General features: G+C 39.2%; 1 protein-coding gene across 1 annotated transcript in view; it reads right to left on the reverse strand.

Moving 5' to 3' along the window:
• Nucleotides 1-1766: 1766 nt before the first annotated feature.
• Nucleotides 1767-17946, reverse strand: part of LOC310939417 (supervillin-like) — a gene marked incomplete at its 5' end in the record, with an annotated part of 53596 nt that continues 37416 nt past the window's right edge. Inside the window, 18 exons of the mRNA XM_083904164.1 lie at nucleotides 1767-3334; nucleotides 4971-5126; nucleotides 5744-5856; nucleotides 6888-7031; nucleotides 8462-8617; nucleotides 8710-8849; nucleotides 8924-9131; nucleotides 9413-9515; nucleotides 10362-10516; nucleotides 12084-12384; nucleotides 13135-13270; nucleotides 13403-13578; nucleotides 13732-13877; nucleotides 14622-14769; nucleotides 14938-15074; nucleotides 15712-15867; nucleotides 17261-17433; nucleotides 17583-17766. Of these exons, the coding sequence (XP_083760290.1) occupies nucleotides 3248-3334; nucleotides 4971-5126; nucleotides 5744-5856; nucleotides 6888-7031; nucleotides 8462-8617; nucleotides 8710-8849; nucleotides 8924-9131; nucleotides 9413-9515; nucleotides 10362-10516; nucleotides 12084-12384; nucleotides 13135-13270; nucleotides 13403-13578; nucleotides 13732-13877; nucleotides 14622-14769; nucleotides 14938-15074; nucleotides 15712-15867; nucleotides 17261-17433; nucleotides 17583-17766 (2819 nt within the window). The 3' untranslated portion in view covers nucleotides 1767-3247. The remainder of the gene's footprint in view (nucleotides 3335-4970; nucleotides 5127-5743; nucleotides 5857-6887; nucleotides 7032-8461; nucleotides 8618-8709; nucleotides 8850-8923; nucleotides 9132-9412; nucleotides 9516-10361; nucleotides 10517-12083; nucleotides 12385-13134; nucleotides 13271-13402; nucleotides 13579-13731; nucleotides 13878-14621; nucleotides 14770-14937; nucleotides 15075-15711; nucleotides 15868-17260; nucleotides 17434-17582; nucleotides 17767-17946) is intronic.

Below are 17946 nucleotides of genomic sequence, written 5' to 3' on the forward strand. Positions count from 1 at the left end.
ACAAGCAACTGGAGAAGTTAGCACATATTTCCTCTGAGGTCAGACGGTTTATGGAAAAAGGTAGAGAAATCACAACACACGGAAGGCAAGGAATGACACATATGCTAGTCATGACTCAGGAATCAAGTCCAGTTGTCTAAACCTACTCTCCTGAGGAAAACAATTTTTTAAAAAACATTTCAGACCAGAGCTTCAAAAGTGAATCTATCAACCAAACCAGTGTTTTCGCATCTTGAAGTGGAGGCTTACGGAGCCTTAGAGGTGAACATGTTGTTGTGACAAAATGGTGGATCTTTGCCTTCCAAAGTAAAACAGATGATCAAAAACTAACTGTTTTTTTTCTACTTGAGCTGTCTTCTATGAACATCACTGTCATCTATAAACTGCAAATGTACCAAATCCCAAACATAACCGTGTGAGTGAGTCTTTAACCCTTTAATACCAAACTCTTTTGCTTATTTTAACCAAAGAAGGGACAGCAAAATTTTCTGTGACTAAGTTTTCCCAGTTTTGCCAAGATCTGGCAGTTATTTACAATCTACTGCATGTTAAAATAGTGTATTAAGAATGTAAAAAAACAGATTTTGCATGTTAAATGACAATTTTGAATAGTATAAAACATACTTACTGTGTTTGTCTCAATGTGTAAAAACAGGTCAAAAACAATGCATAGACACTTTTCCATTGCTCTCCACTCTTGCGACAAAAATTTCTGATTCTCCGGCAGTGTGAGTGAAATTTAACTTGCAACTTCTCAACTTTCAGAAACGGTTGGAATTTTTCGAATAGCACAAACTGCCGTCCTGCAAGTCCTGCAACGCAAAGCGCACTTGCACAAACGTACGGCAGTATTCAAATGTGACACGAGTTGAAGGGTTAACGTGGCAACACACTTGATTCATCTCCTGTCCATGGTACAACACCTATTTGGAAAGTCTATCTTTAAATTTATAGTGACTCTATAGGCACCGCAATGTACTATGGTGATGATATTAACTAATATGCTGAATAAATTATAGACCGTCCCCAGTGTTCCTACACCTCTTTCCAAGGTCAAAGTTAAGCACTTTTCAAGGTCTATTTGCACATTTTTTCAAGCACCTGTCCAGTTGTGGTAAATTAAACATTTACCATGTATTCAAAATTATTTTTTTTAAACGTATACTAAAACAACCAAAATCATGTTTATATAAGTCACAGTCGCCCATGCAAGGACCAGTGTTTATTTAGAAAGGTATTATATTCCTCCATCTAATAAGCAAAATATTATTATTAATAATAATAATAATAATAATAATAATAATAATAATAATAATTATTATTATTATTATTATTATGAAGTCCGACAGCTATTGTGAGAGAAATACAGTCACCATAACATTTATTATCAAGTACTTTATTCAAAATCTGATCATTTGTCAAACCTTTGTCAAATGTGACTATTTAGCGGTTTCTTTGCTCGTTTTGCAGACAAAACATGAGAGGACATTGCCATTTTGTATTTTTAGCACTTTTTTATTTTATTTTATGGACCAATGAAACTAATTTCTTAAGCGACAGATTAATGACAAATGAGAAGAATTAGTTGAAGACACACATTTTTACCCTTAGTAAAAATAAAAGGATGTGATTTCCTCCAGTCATGCGTCAGAATGTCTGATGTGAGATAAAGACATTTTGTGTACGGAACACCAACGTTAGGAGATGAAAACCCACACTTGATTGTGTTAAATATTTTATTTAAAAATGCAATTTTGAGTGTGTGTCTATTTTCCCTGCCACCATCCATGTGCCATGAAATAAAAAGCTAACCTGATCACCGTCTCCATGATAAATGATGCATACTGACAATAACTAATAACATGAGATCGTTAAGGAAAAGAAAATGCAAAGAACTCTCTTATTTGCAACAGTAGCTGTATATGACACATCTGTAAATATAACACCGTTGTTATAAGGAGCACAGATTCCTCTATGAAAGGCAGCAACGTTTCTTACACACGCACACACACACACGTAATACTTTTTGGTTGTACATTCACACACACACACACAGACGCTCGCATGCACAGAGACAACAGTAGCAACGATACAAAACGATTACATTTGGTCCCAAACAACCAGATATCAAAGGCAGTTTCACATGAGAACCAGGAAATATCTAGTACCAAACTTGCATCATCATCAACAACAACAACAAAAAGATTATTGGTCAATTTCAGTAATGCTGAATGTTCACGCTTCTGTTCTTAATCATTTCTGCCTCGATTAAAGGGACAGCTCGTGTGTGGTTTTACGAGGTACAGTCAGCAGAGATGCAAAGAAACACAGAATTTAGCCGCGAAGCAAAGGATTCTAACTGAAAAAAAACATCACATGCTCAAGTCTATGATATCTTAAACATCTGCTAATTTAAATCACCATTAGACAACATTTTCTTACTGGAAGTTTATGTCGCGTTATACAACCAATCACCTCCCTGCACCAAAAAAGACACACAAAGCTGTTAAATGGTGTAATTAATTTGCAAAATGACTATTGTACATTTAAACAGGTGCATATTTTATTAGGTGAGCCTCTTGCCAAGTGGCTAAAATCTGCTTCAGCAGTGACTGTGTCAGTACCTCCATTTAATACAGAAATCTGGGAGTTTTTAACTTTCTATATGATGAATACAGAAACAAAAAAGATTTTAAACAACCAGTAAAGACTGTTATAAATGATTTTATAACAGTCTTAGTGTGACACCGTGATTATTTCATCTCATCGATTTACCGCAGCTACACAGGAATGGGTTGTTTTTTTAATGAAATGTAAAAATGGATAGATTTCAAATCACAGGTAATTGCCATAGCAAACATATTGTCACGTGAAAAGCCCACCAGTCTGGAGTAAACACACAAAAAACACATTCATTTATAGTATAATACATATTTATAATATGGGGTAACTTTTTTTTTGGACCATACAAGGAAAACGTCTTACCATCGAAGCAGATTAACAATTGCACATAATTGTTGAGTAAAAGTATTTAATTGACATGGATAATATATATATTAAAAAAAAAATGGAATTGTTTCTTTAAAAATAGGTCAACATTTGAACAAAACTGTACATTTGCTTGTCTTTTACCTTTACAAAACGAGGACATTATTCATTTACTTTTCCTTGGAATAAAAAGCTGCAGAGAACACAAAGGACAGCCAGGTTTGTTTGTTTGTTTGTTTGTTGTTGTTTTTTTGCAGATTTAAAAAAGACCCTTGCTTTTCTTCAGATTCTTCTGCTTCCAGTTTGGCAGAGCGTTGAACTCAACTCGACTCATCTCCAGAAGTGTCTGTGGAGAACAAAAATAAATAACATAAAAAGGTCAAGGAAACGGGTTTGTATTTCATATTGAAAGCACAGAATGTCTGTGAAGGATTTAAGAGGCCGATCGCACAATCAACGATCGCATCACCACATATGTGGCCATTTCAAAAATACAACAGAAAGCCTTGGACATAAAACATGAGAAGCAGCTGTGGACGATCAGATGAAAATGGAAGCAATTTTGATTTAAGCAGACGTCCATCTCTTGCCTTTGTCATGGAAATTAGAAGTGGTTTTAAAAGCAGTCTTTAATTTCTTCTGCTCGAGGTCTCACAATGAAAAAACAACGACAAAATGAACTATACTTACAATGTTGGGAAGTTAGTGTGGGATCATGGAAACTGTTGTCTTGTTTGTAACAAATAGTAACAAATAAATACTTAATAAAATAGATAAGTGGATATTTATCCATCTATTGTTAACTGTTTATCAGAGATTGGGCCACAGGGGGTTAGCAGCTCTAGCAGAGAGCCCCCGACTTCCTTTCCCTTTGCCACATCATCCAACTCTCTGTCTGGGGGATTCCCAAGTGCTCCCAGACCAGTGAGGACATATAATCTCTCCACCTCGTCTTTGATTTCCCTCAAGGTCTCTGTCCAGTTGGACCAAACCACCTGAACTGACACTTTTCCACGCGAAAAGTCAAGTGGCTCTCCCAGATGACTGAGCTTCTCAACCGAGCTCTAGTGGCACTTTCCCATATACAGTTCCAGCTCAAATCAACTCTACTCGGTTTGTGTATGAGGACGTTGTCTTCCATTACTTCACAGTACTCAACGCGCATGGGGTCGCCATGATGCATCCCGTAATAAAACGTCATCACGGCAGTGTCCTCTGCGTCGACACAGAACCTGTCGAAGAGCCTCTGCGTCGTCTCCGGGTGCACGGAATATTTTTTAAGTGTCCGTCACTCCGTCAAGGGACAACGGAGACGGCAAGAGCTGCGATTGGACCACAGAAGGCGGAGCTAAACACCGCCGACTTCGTCGCTGCCAAACTATAAATACGTCATATCTTAACACACACAGCACATGTTTAGACTCTAAATGGCCAATTTCTCGCCTCAAATTATCTTAAAACTGCGTTCCGGGACACAATTTAGTATATCAGCTCAGCTCACTTAAGAGCCTCGCCAGAGCAGGTACCAAAATAAGCAAAATTAAGCAAAAAAAAAAAAAATGCATAGCCCACATCTCGTCTACCATGTAAAGGTAGTGTTCTCAGTCGAAATGCAAGGCTGACCCAGGACACCAATCCAAACCGTACCATACCACAATAGAAACACGGCATGGTTAAGAATTAATGGTCTCAGTTTTCTTCTTGAATGAAATTTACAGTAAATATTATGTCCCTTAAGGAAAAGAGAGAAAGTAATTGAGTTGACACCAGAGTGACTGACAGCTGGTTTCATCCAATAGGAGCATGTGTACTCAACAAAGCAGATACATGATGGTGTGTTTCCACTGGCGCTTCTCAACTCGCCATGGCAGGGTTATTTTGCTTTTCCATTAGTGATAGTAAGTGATAAGTGGTACTTTTTTTTTTTTGTTTTCGGCAAACATTGAAGCAGCCATGAATGCATCTTCCTCTCAGCGTCTTACCTTGAAGTCCTCGTCGGACAAGTAATCCTCCAGGCGCAGAGGATCCACTCCTTCTGGCAGTGGTTTGCGGGTGAGCTCCTCGGTGGAGTACTGCTGCTTACTGAGCTTAGACAGCACATCCTTCACCAACATCACTTTGTTCTTGGAGCTCTCCGCCTGCAGACGCACACAGATTACAGATCACAGGAATCACAGGTTTTTCTCCACGCACACAACACAATAACATCATCAGCAGACACAACCAACCCTAACATTCCATCTTAAGGCATATCTGAATTGAAACACTAACATTTTGTTGCAGAGCAGCTGAACATTCTAATTTTTGGAGCTACAGACCTTTTTAATCTAGTTTTGTAAAAAGAAAAGCAACAGTAACGTCTTCCACGTGGGAACATTTCAAATCAGGAGGCAGAAGGACATTTCTCATCACCCCACAGTCATTCCTGCCCAAACATGCGACACTGTATGTATTTACATTTCATAGTATTAATGTAAAGCCAAACGGTTTACACACTCTTTTCCTGTGCTCCAGCTCACCGTACCGTGGAAGCTAAACAAATGGTCCTTTATATATAACCTGAAACGATACTTGTTGAAAAACAGATTGAAATTTGTAACAGGAACATTCTGTACCACATTAACTTTAATGAGGCTGATGGGAAAAGAAAAGGCTGCTGGTTTCAATTATAGACAGAAACCTAAGCCTCTGTTGCTGAGACCGAATCTTTTCATTTTTTTTGGTAAAAGATCAGTAAAACAGCCGAGTCTCCCACCTTTGAAGTGATGGTGGTATCCTTCTCCCAGTATGGAAAGATATTGGTGAACGTGAGGGGTTCAAAGCCTGCTATGACCAGATAAGCCAAAGGGGGGCGCCGGGGGTTCTTTTCTGTTAATTGCACAAAGAACAGCATTGAAGAAGACATCAAAACTGAAAGTGCAAATCATTGAAATTGAGCTCAAGCTTCAGCTGACCATGTTATATAAAAACAATAACAAATATTTAAAGCTGCAGTGCGTAACTTTTGGTGACTGTTATTATTCTGCCTCTGTTTGGCCTTAGTGGACAGAAAGGATGGAAAATGATTTGAATGCCGTGTCCTTTGTGTCTGAAAACAGGCTCTGTCAAGCAATATGATCAGACCTGACTGACCGTGTGTATACAGCAGCAGATGGGGAAGCACTAACACATCAACTAGCTAAATAATGTTTTTTGAGCAGTATACTTAGCGTCTAAAATGGTCCGTGGGTACTTCTTTGTGTTTCCGGTCATACTTGGACGACACAAATCTAAACTCTGGTATACTTAGAAACACAGAACGTTGTGTGGACGTGCTTCATCAGCACTATGTGACCTCATTTCATGATGGTTTAACGACCAATTTTTAGCAATTGTAGTGGAAAGAACGTGTTTCACAATAAAAGCACAATACAGCCTCAAGAAAGTCACTTTGTCTTTTAATTAGTTAGTTTATTTCAGTGTGTGCCTGTTCTTGGTGAAATGTTGGTTTAAACGGTCACTGTTACTATTACATAACAAAAGTCCAGTTAATTTTGATTATATTTATTTTTTTTATTTTTTAGTCCAGTTAATTTTTATTTTAACAACATCAAACGTAAATACATAATAATAAGAATGACAATGGTGAGAGATTGAAATAATAATAATAGGTGTGTGCTGCGTAAATAGGGCAGAAGCGGCTCATTTTGTGATATATCTGTCGCATTTCTCTTGCACTTCTAATCCAAAGACTGACAAAGTTTTCACTGCACACACCGGTGCTCTTATTAAGTCATCTACCAAGTTTGAAACCTGTCAACTAAACTGTTGGGCACTTAAATGCAAATAATAAACAGACAGACGCTCCTTGCATGGAGAAAGAAAATCAATTAAAAAACTCCCCGCCTGTGCCCTCTGACCTTTGCAGTACTGCAGCACAGTGTCCATGGCACATTTCCTCTCATTGTCCCAGCGCATCTTTGCAGAGCCAGTGCACTGTGTGTCGTCAGGCTGCCAGCCCTGCCACAGGTAGACCTCCATACGGTTATCCAGCATGAACAGAGCTGCGGGGACATTAAACAGGAGATTTACTGTACAAGAGCATCCAGTAAACAGACAGACATATAGCCCACTGTGGATAGATGGTTGCCAAGTGATGCCAATAAATCATCCGAGTGTGACAGAGTGTTTAGAAACACCAGCACCTATTTCATCATTCCCAAACATTTATTTTTGCTTAAATGACATAAAAAACAAACCATTGTTTTTTTCAAGATTTATCTCGTATGACAATGTTGAAGATGACTCAGAGGAATGAAAATGTTACAAATACAGGATAGTGGGGTTGGTTAGTAATAATAATACATTTTATTTGTCATGCACTTTTCATCATAGATGTGAAGTGCTACAGTTTAAAATCAAAAATAAGGATGAGGAGTTTTAATTAAAAAGATAAAGAAAAGAACAGAGAAAAGAAAAGTAAAAAAAAAATCTTCTGGAATTATTGATCCATTACGTCTTCTCCTTCTTCCTTAATATGTTCTCCTAAGTATCCATAAATCAGAGCCGTGCAGGCACAGAGGTGATTACAGTCGATGCATCAACATGAAACCATGCGCTCCAAACCACAAGGTGTTGTGTAAAGAATACTAATCTTTGGATAAACAGGAGGTCAATGTCAACATCTGCTTTCGATACATTAAACGTATCGAAACAGCAGAAATAAAGCTTATTAAGCACTGCTGTGTTGATCGTATTTGTCACAGAGAAGATGAGGACGCAATTTAGAGTGGAATTTTAGTTAAAGCTGCTTCAGAAAAACCAGTGACATGTTTGTTTTTAAAACATTTGACCCCTTTTATTTCCACATTTCATTTTTGGTTTAGTTATGATGCACCTCACATATCTAATAGGTCATGTAAAATGGTAAACGAGACATGGGAAGTCTCTATGTGTCAAAGGGTTTGTTAACATAGCTACTTCTGACTTCTCTCCTGTGTGACTAGGGTAATTCTCCATCATTATGTGATTAGTCTCTCTGACTTATAAAGACAAGTCTGCTGAAACGTCACCCTGGCTATGTTTACATGGACAAAAGTCATCAGAAAAAAGGCCTGATGGGAATAAAAATTTAAATCAGTGTTCATATCAACAGTCAAGAAAACGTGACCTACTGAACTGATGAATAGTTTGAAGAACAAAGTTTATTTCCATTCCCAAAGAAGAATAATGAACAGACACAGAAGATGAGAAAAAAGAGACGGATAGTGGACAGCGAGAGGACGATCAGACACGTGCAACAATTGTTTATTACAAAAGTGAAGCTTCTTCTTCTGGAGAATTAGACAATGCATGTCAAAATAGTCCATTCTGATGCTTGACGCATGTTTACGCACACTACAATTGAATAATTTACTGTGTCCATGTAAACGATTGTTTATAGTTAATTCCAATCAGAATTGTAAACATAGCTTTTGTAAAAGGTGTGGGCTACCTGGCTGTTGTGTGGCGTAGAGGTTCTCCTGGAGGAAAGGCATAGCCATGACACCCTCTGCCACCCGCGCAGGATACAGCTTCTCCTCCCCTTCAAAAATCCCGGAGCTGGCACTGAGGCGGAACAGCCGGGGTGTATAGTTGTATTTCCCTGGATCTGGAGACAACATGTCATTAGTGAGCTCTCTTTTTGATAATGTGGGAGGTCGTTTGACTGACTCCAATAAGCGTGCGAATGTGAGTGCGCACCTTGTAGCATACAGTCGTAGGCCTTCTTATCCTGCGCACCCAGAGCCTTCACCAACTCTGGAGGTTCAGCTCCTTCTTCCACCTCCTTAACATTCATACTGCTGCTGCTGCTGCTGCTGAGACCTAACTCTGAGGGACACCTGAGCACAAACACACAGTCGTTAGCTTTAGCCCTGTCCATCATACACATGCACACAGAAGACGCCCGTCTTACCTCTGGGTCAGTTTGTCCACAGCTCTTTTAGCCACTTGCCTGGCACCGACGTGTGCTTTACAGCCATGCCACAAGTATAGCTGAGCTTTCTGAGGATTTAGCAGCACCAGGCTGGCACGCGAGCGCAGACTGGCACGCTGGCACTCCACCTCCACCAGCAAGGCCTCCGCCTGTGCCTCACCACGGACACAGAACAACCTCCAGCCTCCTGGACAGAAGTGATTAGATACTCAATATTATCTCTTACTTTATGATGTGGTTATTTACTATTAAATATAATCTTCTCAATGATGCACCATTCATATACAGAGTGCAAGTGCTTAACAGGATAAACTAAATATTACAGGTATCAAAACAGCCTGAAATTATTCCAGTTTTTACTATTACCATATGAATAATTGATTTTTCTGTCCATTAATAGTATCAGTGATGCTCTGAACCACAGAGTTTCTACTGAAAACTGAGATGTTTCTTGTTTTTTGTCGTTACCTTTGTTGTTGGCACCATCCTCTCTGTTGCCCCTGTGAATGACCAAACCTCCCTGGAATAGCTGGAGGAAACATGGAGGCTCTTTCCCCTGACTCACCAACACCTGGACACGCACACAAAAACATCCATAATTATCAAATCCAAAAAGTCACACTAACCTGTACTGGGTTTTGCCAAATCAATGAGATTACAACTATACAACACAAAATTGCATATAATTCAGAGGGGAATTTCAACCCTCCTTACCTATTAACATCAAGCAGTAGCACAGAGCTCTGACTTGCTTTGTATTGCAAAGAAAGCACTAATGAACTGCATGAAACTACAAAATACTATTCTCATCAAAGATCCGGCCCCATAATACAGGAAGTTGTTGTCAGAATTCAAACTGTTAATTTTTGCTGTGATTTCTCTGCCACTTCTCCATGACTATGGACTCTCTGGCTCTTCTGCTTCTCCAATTCTCGGTCAGGCTCCAGGGACACTATTGGTGTAGTTTCTGGCTTTTTCAGCCATTTGTGAATGCCCATAGTGAATGAAAATATAGCTGGTAGCTTACACTTGAAACGACATAACATAAGACGTGTGATGGGTTCAAGGACAACTGGAAACTTGGAATTTGAATTTGCACAACTGTTCATTTTGGTTTTAACAAGTTTTGGGTTGTTTCGAACACATCATAGACAAGAATAAAAAAAAAAAGAAAATACTACATTTTGACGCCCCCTCGTGCCCCCTCTTGACGTCTAACCCTTGAATAATTGAAAAAAACCAAAAACATCCCCCACTTCTGTTTTTTTGACAAATCGCACCCTGGGTACACCAACCAATTATTGCATGTGATAAGAGTTAAAGTTTTTTAATAACTTTATTTCAACAAATCCATCAAGTATTTCAGAAGCACATTACAAAACCAAGCTTTAAGTGTTTAAAGAATGGTGAAACTCACTTGTGACCCCCTGTGGCTGCCCAGCTCCACTGTCATGAGGGCTGAGGTTCCTTTCTCACTGATGCTGGAGTGACGGCCCTGCCAGAAAAAACAAGCTGTCCTCTCTCTTCCAGACGTTGCAGCACTCAGCTCCCCAGGTTTCTGACGCTTGCCCACTGACAAAACACATCCACAGTCCGTGACCACATGACTTTTTGCTTCCACTTCATTATAATAAAAAAAAAAAAGTGTTTTTCTGATAAAACAGGTCATATAAATCCACTATTAAAGGTATGGATTATGTGAGAAAAGTAATGTATGACGTCATAAAATAAATATATAGAGAGTCAATAGAGAATCAGGAAATGTTAAATTGAAAAACTGGTTTTACTGATAACAATGGTATTAACAACATTATTCACAATAAAATGTATTATATACAGTATATGGCCCACAGCACACCCAATAATGCAGCTCATAGCAGTTTGTCACTACAGCTACGAGTCAGTAATGCTTTATGTTCCTGAACTTAACAAAACTCAATACCCCTCTTAAAAAAAAAGTGGAGATACAATAGAAAAGTGGAGATAATATTCTCCTGGTCATGTTCTATCTTAATATATATAAGGGACGAGCAGGTATTATGCTCAGTATTGGTATATCGAATGCTTCACAATTGCGGGCTGTTTATTTCTTCTTTATGGGAGAAAAACATTTGTTACACTCGTTTAAATGTATGGAAATAGCCAGCACAATAATGTGTTGTTAACTGCTACATAGTGTAAAAGGTCTACAATGTCTGTATTAGAAACAAGTTTGTGATGTGCTTGGAGCCTTCCACTCTCCACCTGCAGATGACAGATGAAAACTGATCATATATAATGTTACCGAAATTAACAGACATCGGGAAAGTTTTGTAATGCGTAACACCAGATATACTGTAAGTGCAGCTCCTAACAACCAACACTCCAACATAAAGGTGGGTCAAATTATCAATTTGGTGATATATCGTCATTCTTACTTGTGTAGCACTGTTATCGATATTTTAATTAACAAATTAAGGAGCTCTAAAGTTAACAGTCCCTGCCAGTTTCACTCACTGGGCATAACTTTTTTCTCTATGTTGTGAAAAAATAGAGAAATCCTGCAGTTTTAAAGGTGCATTATGTAATAAATCTAAAGCAACTGGCCGTAAAATATGTCACAGAGACTCAGGAATAATATTCACATAACATACTGAACTCACCAACAACAGTACAGCCAAAATATTCACATTAAAAAAAGTGTTTTGCAGACTGCAAATCATGTTTATGTTTTGAAATCATGTTTTGGCATGTGGCGCCACCTACCGCCGTCTACCAATCACTGCAGTCAGTAGAGTCTCAGCTGCCGAACAACCATGGGTTGCCAGTTACGTCTGAGCTACAATGGTGGAGAAAACGAAACCTAAAAGACCTGTGTAGTTACCGTTTTTGTCCACATTCTTACATATGGTGCCTTTAACTTTTCACAGACATTTTGTTTTCTTCAGTTAGACAGATATTGTGATGCATCACTATACAATTGCCTTGCAATTAATTGATTATTACAGAATCGTTGTATCATGATATTATTGGTATTGTGGACCATGTATCGCATATCATATTGTTCCATTCATTTTCTCATACATTTTTCTCGTATTTAATTAAAACCTCCCGTTTCACGACTGTAGCTATTAATTCTCGCTGCAAATGTCCAACTCACCGAGTGTGGTGACTGAATACTTCCAGCGGATGATGTAAGCGTCGCCCTCGTGCAGTTGGCCCAGGCTCTCCGTTGGGAGCTCCTCCTCAATGTGCTCCTTGATGTGCCACACGTCTACAGCCACGGTAGCTAACTCCGCCTGTCGACCGTCCTCTGTCCTCACCAGGCCGTAGCCCCGCTGGACATTGACTCCCTCTAGAACGGTCTTCACGGGATCAGGCTCATTGTCCAGCAGGGCTCTGGCATCACACGGCTGTAGTTCCAGTTCGAGTGGGGAGCGGACAGTAGAATGGACTGGACTCTGAGCAGGTGAGAACGTTTTTTACTCTGTTACTTCACTCACTACAATCATTATTTTGTGTATTTTGTGCAGTCAAATGTTTGGCAACAGATAACTTGAGAAAGCACTCAATCAATTTAATCAATTTGCCTTGTTGTTGGGTTGTTTTATTTCATTCATTTAAAGTCTACCTTTAGGGAACTTAAAGACTAAGGGGCTTTGTCAGTTAAGGCCCAGACTGCTTGTAACCAATCCTCCTTTTGAAACCAATTGTAATAATCTATTGTCCTTTTACTAGGGTAAGTTTTGCATTTTATTGATCAAGAATTATATTAATTTCAGGTCATTTTTAACTTTTTATTCAGCCTTTTTTATATATTTTTTTTTTCTTATTTCTTCTTCATATTTTTCTTATTATGGATAATAGGAATTCATAAAAAAATATATATATTTAATTTTATTTTAAAAAAATGCAGTTGAGTTACTGGAGAGTAGGGTCGCTGAGGATATATTAGTTTGGGTCACACTGAATAGGTAATCATTAATGTATTATATGAATGATTACCTTTTAGAGAGCTTCAAGTCATTATATCATAATGTCCAGGCCATTTTTACATCTTAACAACAGCACAGTTATCTGCTATCACCAGTTGTAGGGGTGAATATACACAGTTGGATATGTTTTACATGTACAGCTAAACCCCTCTAAATTATTGCTAATTTTTAATTTTTTTACAAATACAAACATGCCAAAGTGAGTGTAATCTCGACCTTGATTTCCTCATCCTGAGCAGCTTCCTCCTTTTTCTTCTCAGCCCAGTCCAGGAACTTCTCCCTGAACAGTGCCGTCTCATTGTGCTCTGACAGCCGGCCAAACAGAGCCCAGCTAGGACGACCCTCCCCCTGCCTGGATCACACACAAATAAACACAGCTACACATGTTAAATATTTAAAAAAATAGCATAGCTGTACTGGCACCATAAAACCACTAGGGGCTACAATAACACAACCAATAATCTCTCAATGGTGTCATACTCACTGAGGCACCTCCTCATTCGTGCATGAGGCATCTAAAGGGTTGACTCTGCAGTTGCTGTAGTCGTAACTGCCAGCGTAGAGCTGTTTGCCCAGTTTCACCGCCACTTTTCTGTCTCCTAAGGGCACATCTTTCCCATGCCACACGTACACTTCACCACCAAAGTCAAACACTAAGACCTGGCCAAAGAGCAAGTGAGAAGAGACAATGTGTGTAAGTTTGTGAGTGGACAATGCCCTTCTGGATGATTTATTAACATCTCTTTCATAATTTGTCAGACTTTCTATGCAAGCCTTGACCCTTTTTGGGGTCATTACTCTCAGTAGTTGTACCTCCTTAGAGTTGAGCAAGGTGACACTCGGGATGGATGCCCAGGCATCTTCATGAGGCACCAGTTTGTCTCCCTGCAATCTGTACACCCCAATAGAGTCCAGCACCCCACTCTCATACAGTTCATCCTCCTCTGGCTCCCCTGCCCCTATAACACACACATACACAGCATGAAGACCAGGGTAAGCATATGTGTCTCACAGCAGGAGGGCAGAGCGGCTGGACAGATAATCCAAGTGATAAACCAAGCTTTAGGTCAGAGTGAGGGGAAAAAGCAACAACACAGCTGATGTGATCTTAAGAAAAATAAGAGAAACACAATTTGTATGAGACAAAATTGTATACAGATCCATTACAAAACAAGTGCTGTAGATTTGTTTGACTCAAACATTGAACAATTAAAGTTATGTTGGCTTTACACCGCAATCAATGGATAGAAAGCAAATGATGAATTTATGACCAACAGCATGTTATTTCCAAAGGCTTTCATTAGAGACTGGACATTTTCCTCATTAATCATCTCTCCCACCTGCAACCCACTCGCTTTTAATGTGAAATATTAATTTTCAGGGCACACTTTGTGGGTTTACTGCATATCTGCAAGTATGGTTCCCAAAGACTGGGTCGGGACTTACAGATGGGTTGCGTGATGATTTATTTTGGGTCGCTAAACAAACTTTTTTCCAACCTTTTACTTAAGATTTGTTTTAATTCTTTAACCAAACAAAATGAGAGCAAATTATTTAAATTCACATGATTGTGTGTATTATCTGTATTTAGTGTGTTCACATTTGACTTGAAGATGATTGGGGTATCAGGTTTTGGTCTAGTACAGATCTTTTTCAGGTGAAGGTTTTTCCTTCAGTATACTGTGCTTCATTAATGTGTGCACCTCTGTATTTAGTCTTTCCTCCCAGCAGGGTCCAGAACTCTTTGGCCCATCTGCTGTCAGTGTTGATGCCCTCCTCCAGCACCGTCACCTGGGGGGCCTTACAGCCAAGGTCCCTCTTGGCCTGGACAAATGACGCCATCTCTGATGCCTTTATCACACAAAATATGAAGCACAGGTTTCAACAGAGTTTTCTTGTGCAATATATTTTTTAGTTCCAACTTCATCAAGCCATAGCAGTGCCTGTCTGAACATGATAATGTCAATTCTGAGGCATTTTTTTTTTTTTGCAATATCAAGAATATGTGAGGTTCACCACCTTAGCTTTCTCAATAACGTTGGCAAACTCTCCGCTCCACATGAAGCAGTGCTTTGGTGTTATGAGAAGGAAGCAGTCGCCACTGTTTAGAGAGTGAGCTGTGGGTTCAACCAGGCGCACCTGAACATGCCTCCGACCTACACACAGAGACAGAGAAGTACTTATCTTTAATTTAACTTAATCTTTGATGACAACATGTTTGCATATTTGAGGTGATGTTGCATGAGGTAATAAAGGTTTGTATCAGAAAACAAAAGACTCTCACTTCCTGCACAGAAATCCATAGAACAAAATCCTGAATTATCCCTATATGATTCTACCAAACAAATTTGAATAAAATCTACTTCCATATGCATATTTACAGCACAGATTTTTCATTCAATATTAAACAATTAAACAAAATTTGACACTGTCACCAATAGGTGGCTGGCTCGACGACACGTATGGAAAATAATAAATAAATGAGAATCGCAGTCAGTAACAGTAACTCGACACCATTCTACAGCCAGCTTGATTAGTTTCATATCATCTACAGGTAGGCTATTTTGCATTAGTAACTTCTTTTGATTTATATATATTCATATATTGAATTTTAGAAAGTAAGATAATAGTCTGGAAACAACGCTAACAATTGTACATAATTTTTCCCCAGTTCCATACTTTTCCATGCTGCGTAGGAACCCTGACAGTATGAGGATCACCATACATCACAGCATCATATCAAACATGCTGTATTTACAGAAAACAAACAGCACATTCTTGTGCATTTCTGACCTTTGACGCGGATGAGCATGAGCTTGTTGAAAGGCAGCGTGCTGTTGTTGGTCACAACATCGGTGGACTTGACGCTGCGCAGGCTGACCTTGCGGAAGTTCTCCTTGCTGGCGAGGCCTGCCAAGGCCACATCGGCCAGGTTGGAGTGTTTTGCCACTGAGGCGACAAACAAACAAGACAAGCGATGACCCAGTTTATCATAGATTAACTCATTGGCTGCCAGCGCAGAGCTGCCAAGCATTATAGCATTTTAACTGATTTCCAAGTCTGAATAGGGTCAACATACAGCATTAGCATAATGTATAGGGAGAGAAAAAATCTGCCAACTTCCTCTTTCATGTGAACTCCACTACACATCAAATACTGCATGTTGTCACCTTAGTTTCCTCTTAGTTTATTGAGGTCAGCCACAGTCAGAGGAACTGAATGTACACATCGAGTAGACAAGCAGATGACAGCTGCTTACCAGACACAACAAGTTTTTTTGTTTGTGTCCTGTGTTGAAAAGAGATCATGGGAAGCTGTAGCTACAGGTACGATCCCTTGCTAAATGTCAATGATGTGACTTGTGTTGTAAAGCATTTAGAGTGGTCATTAAGACTATATGAATACATAACACATGAATCCATTCAACATCAATTTGAATATGAATCAGTGTATCTGGTAGTTAACAAATAGCAAAGCACAATAATTGCAAAACAATTGAAATCACAAAAGGACAAATATCCAGTTTGACAGACACTGCAATTATATGACAAAGATTAAATGTGTGACATTGGGTGCTGTTCAATGTAGCTGCTTTTGTGTGCACAAATATTTGTTTTCATGCACCAGACATGTGCACAAACAACAGCGTTTCATTGCGTTGCATCCATTCAAACTTGCCTGTGTTTTGGGCACATCTGAGTCACACCAAGATAAAATATCACAACATTATGTAACGCAGCATGCACTTTCAACCATTTCTTTTGATAGTTTGGCCAAAGAAGTAGGTCAAACTGCTCTTTATTAAGTTTAAAAATAAGTTGTCATAACTCGTCATCCAGAAGAAGCTGCTCCTGAATCAGGAAAGGAGATGATAAACCTGTTTAAGATTGTTTTCTATTCCCCCAAACAGGTTGTCTTTATTTTGACTATTTCTCAGCAGCTCCCAGGTTTTGGTTGCTTACTTACTGAACAGAAGCTGAACACCACAAGTGCCTCTTCTAATAAACACCCGACTATTTCAATTTGTTAAATGCATATTTAGATGCTTATACTAAAGTATTGCAGTGCTGTAGAGATCCCACAGCCCTAAAATCCTGCTATTCAGATAAGAAAGCATGTTTGATTGTTTTCAGCATTGAAAAATCATCAACATTTTTATATACAAATTGTTCCAGTGAAACAATTAAGAGATAACAATTATCATTACTAGCACTTAGGATTCATAATGTGAGCACAGCCAACTTCTTTTTATCATTTGCCTGGGACTAAAATAATGAAAGTGAACTGTAGCTACGTTAAGAGTCACAACAGTGCCAGAATAAGTGAGTGCAAGTGCTCTTACTCCTCTCCACTTGGATTCTCTTGGTTTCCACTTTGGCTACATTCAATCTCTGTTCGGTGTAAACCTGCCGCAGGTCGTTGCGAGCAGCCAGAGCGCGAAGGGGGTTCCTGGAGCCCTGGTTTCTCCGGGCTGGCCGCACTGCACGCTTGTGTTGTGCTACGGTTGAGGTGAGCCTTCAAACGGTGATAGACAAAAACATGCAACTCAGAACCTGATGTTTTTTATATATTTTAAGTAAAAAAAAAAGTTTTAAAGATTTTAAAAATACATTTGATAATGAGGTCAGAGTGTGGACAAAATGACCATTGGTGAATTTACTAACTTTGGTGTATCGGCCTGAATCTGACTGAAAGACTCCTTAGTAACGACCACACTGGACTCCCGCAGTGCCGAGGGCGAGACTGATCTGTAGAAGTTGCCAAACGTCTCTTCATCATCCAAGGTCATCACCTCTTTCTCCGTCTCTGCAGTGACTTCGATGGTGGACGTTTTGTTTTTGCTCACACCTGACACGCCCACCACAACGGAATGAAACAGGAAGCATTAGAACCTTTGTTAATACTAATTAAGTGTATAAAATTGTTTGCTACAAGGCAGTAAAAGAGATGTGAAGAGTGAAAGCAAACAAAAGTGAAATAACAATCCTTCACAGCATGAATAGGAGACATGAGCCTGACGAGAGCCAA

Source organism: Microchirus variegatus (assembly GCF_963457635.1).
Source record: "Microchirus variegatus genome assembly, chromosome: 17".
Taxonomy (NCBI): Eukaryota; Metazoa; Chordata; class Actinopteri; order Pleuronectiformes; family Soleidae; genus Microchirus; species Microchirus variegatus.